We start from the raw sequence: 9436 nt of genomic DNA on the forward strand, positions 1-9436 counted from the left end.
AAACTCTATAGACATATGTTAGTGAGAACGACAAGATCATTGGCAGATATCGATTATGTAAAGAAAGACCTAATTTGCATAATAAATGGCAAATTGGTACAATTTTATGGTAGTAACTGCTGGGAATTTAATACTTGCCATAATTGGAAGTTCAGTGAAGGTGAACATCACTAAACATAATTTATGTCAATCAGGACCTCATTTGCATAATTTATGAGGAAACGCTAGAATAGCCTTATTTCTTAAGATAACCCTGTCATTTGGTGGAGAGTATGATCAATTGATACAATATATGCAAATGGCCTCATATGATTTGAATATATGCGGTGAAAAATGTAAGCCAATTACAGGTGGTCATCACCATGCGTAAGATTTATGAAAACAATACACATGTCATGGAGGTATGAGATCATCGAACTCTAGTTACTTAATAATATCATCTTCATCCCTTGCAAGACAATTAAGGCCATGAAGTCTTTTCTTCCATTTTGGATCTGCCCTTGGCCACCTTCTTTGCTGCTCGCCAGGATAATCATGGGTACATGTATGTCTGGCTACCTGTTACAGTTCTTCTCCAGGTGGTTTTGGGTCTTCCTCTGTTTCTTTTCCCATTGGGTCTCCAAGTTAAAGCTGTCTTGGGTATTCTTGTGTCCTCCATTCTTAGTACATCAGGTCAAGCCGTTTCAGTCTTTTGTTGGTAGTTTCTGTGGACAATCTTCTACAACCAGTTTTGTAGAAGAGTTCCTCATCTGATATACTGTTGGGCCAGAAAATGTGGGCAGCTGTTCTTGAATTTACATTATAGGAAAATACACCATTATGGAAATTGTGATTTTGGTTCTCCAGACCTTCCAACAAGCCAGTTTTCTAGCCAAGCATCCAGTTAGCCATCAATTGACTGAATTTTGCCTCCCATGATGGACAAAAATTTTTCCGGTTGTAATTGTAAGATTATTGGCTGGGGGCAAAGAATACCCTTAAATTGTACCTTAGATCCTATCTCAACTTTGTTGCATAGTTTAAGTTGGTGGGGAATTTTCTGAGTTTCGGAGACAAAACATAATTATGCGAAGGTAAGCATCATTGTTTTTGCTCAGTTTCTTCTTCCTCTTCTTTTTCTCCAAACAATAATTAAAAGTCAGTGACCTTGACCAGATGTCTGTCACCATGGTAACTGGTGCTGTAGCAGACACCCTGTAGTGTTGGCTTATATTATGTAGCAGGTCTGAGTTGGAGGAACTGGTCAACATATATATTTATTATTATGAATGAATGAATGTATGAGTAGGAATAAACATAATTATTAGTTTGTTAGGCTAGACCAGGTGAAGGTAAACATTATGTATTTTGCTTTGCCTTTGTCTTCGTAGTTAAGATAAATGAATTATTGTTCCAGACCAAACTGGAGAGGGAGCTGCAGCGGGACCAGCAGAGGATCAAAGATCTGGAGATCCAGAACCAGCAGCAGCAGAAGATCCTGAAGAGGAAGACGGAGGAGGTCGCCACAGCCAAGAAACGGCTCCGACAGGGCAGCGCCGGCACTCTGGGTAAGAACGTTAACAGTCTGCTGGTTCAGTGTGCTGGTTTGCTTTGCGAAGAAGAAAAAAAACTGACCTGTGGATAAGATTATGAATTTCAAACAAATCAAAGCCTTCATGCGATTTCATGGCAGCAAAACTAGATTTTCATTCAGTCAATTCTATGGCAGACTGATATCTGTGAGCTCAAGACAAAATGCAATATCACTGACAGAAAACGGTTGCTTGCTGTCTATAGTAGGCTGGTTTTAGCTATTTGGCCTAAAACATTTTTTGATAATAACTAGCTAGAAATTCTCATGGCATCGACCAGCTGCAGTTTGCCATTGATTTCGAAAACAATACAGTCTTTGGGCAATGTGAAATTGTGCCGGCTCTTTTGATCTATTAGAGTCAATCTATTGTAAAAAGCAATTTTGCTGCTATTTCCCTCTTCTCTGTCCTATCTTGTCACCATGCCATTCATATAAGAAGACCACTTGTCTAAGAAGACCACTTTTCCTTGGTCCATTGGGTGGTCATTTTAGATAAGTTTGACTGTACTTGAGACAACTTGAGGCATTAAGGAGGCCATATATATCAGAGCACTCTAGCCATCACTTACATCAATTGCTTACGTCATGTATCAGTTAAGTGCCGTATGAATAAGGTCACTTACATGTATCTAACCGTAACTCTCACGAGATTACGTTTTGAAGTGATTGGTCATTAATTATTCTGATGAAGGCGACAGTGGTCGCTGAAAATTTGATCTCCATATAAATTGGAATAAAGTTCAAGATTTTACTAAGTTTGGCTGTAGTTTGACAGCTGCCCATCTGTACCCCAGGCCATACTGCGGAGCTGGAGCAGCAGAAGCTGGATGAACAGCGGCGCTGGCTGGACGAGGAGATGGAGAAGGTCCTGGAGCGGCGGCGGGGGGTGGAGATGTTGGAGGGGGAGCTGCAGAAACGAGAGGAGATCCTCGCCAAGAAGGAGGCCATGATCGCCGAGAGGAGCCAGCTGGAGATGAAGAAGCTACGATCCAGTCAGGTCATCACCAAGGTCAGTAGTCAGACATTCTTCGTGGCGATCTTTGCCATTGTTTGGATCCACAATTAGCTTGATATTTCTGTTAGGCCTAGGAAACAAAATGTCGTGTTTACTGTTTGAATTCCCGACCAACCCTAGAAAAAACTGCTGACCCTAGCCTTTTTGGCAGTTGACCCGTTCAAGAGACATATATTTTTCAAGCGGATCGACCATTTCCATGATCTGACACCTGAGTGACAAAACATCGTACAATTGGTTTCTTGACATTCAAAATAAAAGTGTCCCCATGCAAGTTTTACTTTGTTAAACTGTATTGTATAAGTTGTACCCCTTAATATACTATAAAATTAATATAACAGTTACTGAAGTCCAGGGTATCCACAGAATACCATATGGTCATTATGATAGAAAGGTGTTGGAGACTGAAATGTGGAATAACATTTCCATCTTCAGGGTTCAAAATACTTTAAAATGTTTTCCGAAAGGCTAGATTGCCCATTGATATGTCATAAGGCTTAAGCCAGGCCGCCTATAAAGCATTGCACACATGCTGACCGAGGCAGGACACAGTGTATTTCTAAAGCCATAAGCTGTGCTGCATCTGTAAGCTTTAAAAAGCTTAAGATACAATTTGAAAAATGATAACTTGTGCCCCAAGCAACCTAGTGTCTACAATGTCTCGCACAGAAAACATGACTTCTTGCATAATGAGAGTTAACTAAAAGGTATTTCTACCTCTGCTCTTTTATCTTTTAACAAGTCCCCTTTTTTTCCCTCCAGGACTTGACCACTCTGTCCTCTCGGCTTGAGGAGGTGGACAGAAAGCTGGAGGAGAGGACCAGTGCACTGTCCAGCGGGGAGACGGACGAGAGACAGAGGGTCAGGGACGAGGTGCGGACACTGCGACAGGGCAGGGACAAGATCTCCAGACAGAGAGACGCACTGGACTCCAAACTAGCACAGGGGAACGTACTGGATCCTAAGGTGAGCTTGGTGAAGCCCCTGTCACACATAGAAGAAAATAACCTCCCTTTTTTTTTCCCCCAACCATGGTTAGGAGTTATTAGTGGGCTCAAAGCAATGTCAGCTGGTGAAGAAAATTAAACTGTTCTCCAACTCAAAACGAAAATAAGTCACCAGAAATTTTTGCCTGAATCACTCAGCTTGATGACCCAAGTGCTGACAGTGGACACATGACTTTTAGCCATGTTTGGACTTGGAGAACAGTTTAATTTTCTTCATGTTCTTTACCAACTCAGATGAACTTCCATGCTAGTAATGTCAGCTCACAGGTGTTCGGCCAGGTCGGCTACTGTTTGGCTGCGCCAGCCGAATGTTTCAAAATGTTTAAACATTCGGGTTTGGATGGTTGACCTTGCCTTGCTTGGCTGGTGGTTGGCTTGTGTTCGGAAGTAGGTCGGACATGGTTAGCTGTCAAATTTGATTCAAATTCAATTCGATTTCAGAAGAGAGGGGTGTCCTAAATATGGTCAGACTGCACCCTAACTTCAGCCAACCTTGGTTAGCTGGTGTTCAATATTTACTGTCAAGGTATATAATATATTACAAATAAATCTTTTACTAACTGTTTGCATGGTCTATCTAAATTCACGGCACCGATAAAAGAATTCTGCATGTTCCTGTGTAATGTACACTCTTATAGAAAATGTGAAGATAGTTTACACAGTGTCATTATTAAGGTAACAATGAGGAAACTAAAAGAACCACTTCCGAAAATAGTTTCATCTGGTTGGTGAAGTATACGATACAGTAGCCGATGTAGGTGGTGCTTTGGGATTGCGTTCTCGCCACAAAAGCACCACCTACATCGGCTACATAAAGCGGTGAGAAGCAGAACTCCAGTCAGAAGCTCTGAGGAAGGTGTCTGATAGACATCAAAATGTAAGCACTTAAGTGAGAAATCTTGAATGTGTAAAAGAAAAATCTTGTAATACGATTCCTAAAAGAACCACTTTATTTGTCTGTAGGAGGAGCGAAGGCTGATAGAGCTGGATGAAGCCATTGAGGCACTAGACGCTGCCATCGAGTACAAGAACGACCTGATCGCCAGCCGTCGGCAGGAGCTGCGCCGCTCGGAGCTGACCCACAGTGAGGACATGCTGCTGGGGAAACTACACGCCCTGTCCGTGTCAGAAACCAGGACACTTCTCACCAAGTACTTCGACAAGGTACCTGGCAATCTTTGTGATGTTGACACATACTGCTTTACATTAGCACATTTGAGCCAGTATTTCATACTTTGGGCTTTTAAAACTGCAGAAACAAGCCCCAAGAGTCCTTAAATTATTTTCTAGGTGGTACCCTAAAAATCAGCCCAGGGCCCTTCCAGTAACCATTTTCCGTCAGAATTTTGGGAATTGTTGCTCCATGAGGGTCAATATACATTGGGACAGTGTGGTTTCAACTCAGTATGTACTAGATAAATGGCTGGAATATTAGCTTTGAAAAATTGCGTTTCCAAGCCCTAAAAACTGCACTGGATGCCTTTAACCTGTTAACCTGTGGTGTTGTAGGTGATCTCCCTGAGGGAGGAAGAGCGGAGACTGGAGCTGCAGTATGGGGAGATGGAGCTGAAGGTGGATGAACAGAACAGGCTCATCCGGGAGATGGAGTCTTCACTACAGGTAGGCATAGCACGTTGGCAGAACGTACTGCACCTGCGCGAAACCCGTAATGTATTATACATAGCATTTCGGCAGAATGTCTCATATAAGGTTGTATTCGCTCATATAAGGTAAGCATTTCGACAGTAGTTTCCAAATGTTGTGTAGGAAAAGATATCCTCTGCAACAGGCAACTAAAAACGCGAAAATACGGGGTTCTGCGCAGGCGCAGTACGTTCTGCCGACGTGCTGGTAGGCATGCAGAAACTCATCACATGATCACACATGCAGGTTCCAATTTGGTCCAGATGTTTCTTTAGAAAAGTTGAGCAACAACTCAATTTTGGGGTGACAAAACAAAAATATTCTGGATTAGGAAATCTGTCTGATATTGACATTTACTGCTATTTCTTAGCACATTTTCCAAGCATTTGAGATAGCCCCAAAACAAGCTACATTGTACATCTCTTACTTTTTCGGTACCGCTCATAAAAATCTAGAACCAGCCTACGATACACACATACAAACATCACATTTTTTGCTTCACAGTATGCTATGAGATGCAATTGATTCAACTTGCCGGTACTAAAAAATAGAATTACCAGATATTTCAAAATTCAGTTTTCCATGCTGAAATTGCAATGGATGCCTTTATATGATGTAAGAACTGTGGCTGAAATATTATATAAAGTTCGATGAAGATAATTGAAACTTAAAACAACTGAAATTAACCACAGTGTGTTTGAAGTTTTGCTTGTTCATCAGCCTTGGATTGTTCTCATGTGGTTTGCCTTCTGCAGCGTGCTGCAATGGATACAGAAAGGAAGCTTCTCAATCAGCAGAAGGAATACGAGAAGCAGGTGCAGTTCTTGATGCAACAGGTAGGTGGGGTGCATGTACTGTCCAAGGTGTGTTGTTACTCAGACAACTCTCCTTTATGATTGAGGTCTCAATTCGCTTATTTTGCTGTGCCATTGGGTATCATGATAATCATTAAGCATATTTTATGGCTGCATATCCAATAAAAAAGGTTTCCTGGAGATGTTTTGCTTTTTATGGCAGGCACAGTTCTTTTTTGGGAGGTTAAAAAAATGTCCCCCCAAATCTAATGGCTATGTCAATTTTTATTTATGGGATTCATAACAGAAAATGTCTACTATCCAAAAGAGGCCCACTCATTCTGGCATCGGTTGACCACATACTCAGGACAAAAAAAAAGTGTATATGTCCACATTCGCTGGGATGCCGAAACTTTCCGACCCAATCCTGGCAGTAATAAACAAGCTTTCGTCTCACATCCGTTTGATGTCAGGTGGGATCGATAAAAGAGAATTTATGATCGACTTAAACATGTGTTTTTTGGGCTCGATCATTTTTTAGACGAGACTCTTTTAGACACTACATGCGGAGTAATTGCGGAACTAGACCTTGACCCACTATTAGAAAAATAGAACTATAGTGCACTGACATGTTGGTACTGCTTTGCCTTCTCTCAGGCATCCGAGGGCGGTAAGGAGACGACAGAGGAGACCGTCAGCCAGCTGGAGCAGAAGTGCCAGCTGCTAGAAAAAGACCTGTACTACTACAAGAAGACCAGTCGCGACCTGAAGAAGAAGATGAGGGAGCTGGTGGCCAGGAGCGGCTCCCAGGGTGACGGCGACGACATCGTGGGGAGCAGCGTCGCGAGCTCAATATCCGTCCGGGACGGGATGGCGCCGTCCAGAACGGGGCTGAGGGACGAGGTGAGGAACGGCGGCGCGGCGTTGTCGGTGAGGTTCCAGGAACCGGAGAGAGGACAGGGTGACACGCCGCGGGAAGATCGGAAGTCAGCGTCCAGGAGAGAGCGACGGTCCCACGGAGACGACAAGGTGCCGGGCTCTCCCAACAGGAGGGAAGCAGCGCCCAGAATCAAGACCCCCTCGCAGACCGAAGACGAGGACGTCTTCCGGGACGTACCACTGAACGGCGGGAGGGACAGCGGCAGCGTCGTACACAAGTCGCGAACTCTCGCCGAAGAACAGAAGGACATCGCGGCGATGTCGCTGCAGAAAAGCTCCTACACAGACCCCAGCGGGTCACTGCGAGAAATGACTCCGGTGAGGAAGGCCAGACGGGACCTGAGACAGATCTCGCCGGCGGAAGTTTCCATGAGAAGGTCCCAGGCAACGAACGCCAGCCAGGCTTCGCTACCCGTGGACTCCATAGAAGCAGGCGCTGGCAGTAAGAACCCGTGGTCTTAGTGAGAGACTGGAGCTGTGGGAGGTCTCCAACAAATGTAGCCTGGTGTCCATTCTATTATGGTTGGAGTAGGGGCTCTCTTTCGGGGAAATAGTTTCCCCTGCCCTGCTCGGTGTTTGTATTACACCTGTATTACACCTTGTATTACACAGTTTTGTACACCAGAAGTTGATTAGCCTCACCACAATATCATGGCAGGGCTAACTGAACTTCCATTGTGCAAAACCTACCGGGAAGCCTAACCACAATAGACTGGACGCCAGGCTACAACAAATGCTGCTATCCGTCCATATCGTTGGTTCTCGTGTTAACACTTTAGACACTTTAGTAGGAACTGCATCATGTCAGAAGTGTTCTGTGTTAGATGCTGTGGAAGAATTGCTGTTGTACAGTGTTAGTGTGTTCCTGCTTTCTAGACAGCACTTTGGTTTGCCAGTATGAGCTTATCCTTGGTATATATATTTGCAGTTCTTGTATTGTCTGAATTGCTATCTTCTTGGGACCATCTTATTTGAACCATGCTTTGACGATTACAAAATAAGCCATACATTTAGTACATTTAGTGTCACAAAGTGTCCAAAAATACTCAGTCTGAAATAATCATTTTATCATAATGTTTTAATGAACATATAATAGTATTCGTGTTTGTCACAATGGTGCATTTTTCCACCTTGATAAAATACAGGACTGAAAACTCTGTTACTAAATGATATGTGAAGGCTCAGATATTTGGTTGTCATATATAGCACCAGGGGTACAAACTGAATAGTTTGAAGTTTCGACCATGTTGTTTGCAAGGCTAAGGATATATGTTTGTTTGTGCTATTTGGAATATTACAGTGAATACTTGTATTGCTATTGGTGTAACTTTTGCTGATTGTCCTAATGTCCTTTATTCTCATAAACTCACAGAATAGCCAGAAATGCTCCTTCAAACATGTCATGTCAGACTCTGTATTGTACCAATTTTGCATATCCCTGTTATGAATTGTTGAGGTTTGTACATAGTTCTATATTATGAATTAATGTTTTTGAATGATATTTGATGGTGATATTTATTGTGCATTCATTTGGTGTTTCGAACACTCTGGTGGTGGAAAATTGCTCTTTTAATTCAAGATTGCTTGTGCCTCTATGCAATAGTATCAAAGTGGCCTTATGCCAGCTACTAGAACTAGTTCTATCTAGAAGAGAAGATTCACAGAATTCTATCATTAAATGTACTTTTTGTGCCACATGTCAAGTATATTGTAGACACTTATCTTGGATGATCAATCCAGAAACATTCCCTCCAGCAAAGACACCCAATAAATGCACCTTTTTGGTGACTGCATCGACATTTCTTTGGTCTTGATCTACATGTAGTTTGTAAAATGTTAGATGGCATTGTGTAACAATGTCATTAACTTAGTAAAACTCAAAAAGAGCATAACAATCATCGATGCATGTAATCTACTGCCTACATGTATTTGGTTCAGGGGACACCAAACAACAAGATGATACATCAAGGACATGATATATCAGGGACATGATATATCAATCATATTATCTACAACCTTCTTCCTATTGAAAGTAAAATGATAAGAGGGATTTGGTTTATTGTTACCTCCATGGAGATGCACCACCAAACAAAACCCCTGATAATCTCTTCTCAGGTAAAAATGTACCCTGGATGCCTAACTAGTATCGGGCCGTTAGCCGTTTTCCTTCGGCAGCCGAGAGCCCTTCGCCCGCCTGCCTAAATTACCGCTACGGGGGAGTTGAGCCCGGGGGGAGTTTGGCCGGCCCTTTACTAGACTCGTTTGTCCGGCCAGCCAAACTCCCCCCGGGCTAGACTCCCCCGTACTGGTAATTTACACCAGCGGGCGAAGGGCTCTTGCGGCCCGGAAAACGAGTTCTGGATTCCAGGGTAGTAAAAATGGTGCAGCCCGAAAAAATCCGTCGATCAGCCACAAGATATAGATTAAGATGATACTCCTGGCCATCTAGGACTTTAGCCACGAT

The 9436-nt window shown here is 42.9% G+C and overlaps 1 protein-coding gene across 1 annotated transcript in view; it reads left to right on the forward strand.

The window, feature by feature from the left end:
• LOC109463102 (kinesin-like protein KIF27) overlaps positions 1 to 9436 on the forward strand; it is a 43617-nt gene that overhangs the window by 32803 nt on the left and 1378 nt on the right. Inside the window, exons 17-24 of the mRNA XM_019759815.1 lie at positions 1397 to 1547; positions 2368 to 2582; positions 3351 to 3554; positions 4559 to 4759; positions 5105 to 5215; positions 5995 to 6075; positions 6691 to 7433; positions 7585 to 7599. Of these exons, the coding sequence (XP_019615374.1) occupies positions 1397 to 1547; positions 2368 to 2582; positions 3351 to 3554; positions 4559 to 4759; positions 5105 to 5215; positions 5995 to 6075; positions 6691 to 7433; positions 7585 to 7599 (1721 nt within the window). The remainder of the gene's footprint in view (positions 1 to 1396; positions 1548 to 2367; positions 2583 to 3350; positions 3555 to 4558; positions 4760 to 5104; positions 5216 to 5994; positions 6076 to 6690; positions 7434 to 7584; positions 7600 to 9436) is intronic.

Source organism: Branchiostoma belcheri, unplaced genomic scaffold (genome assembly GCF_001625305.1).
Source record: "Branchiostoma belcheri isolate BF01 breed outbred unplaced genomic scaffold, Haploidv18h27 scaffold122, whole genome shotgun sequence".
Classification (NCBI taxonomy): domain Eukaryota; kingdom Metazoa; phylum Chordata; class Leptocardii; order Amphioxiformes; family Branchiostomatidae; genus Branchiostoma; species Branchiostoma belcheri.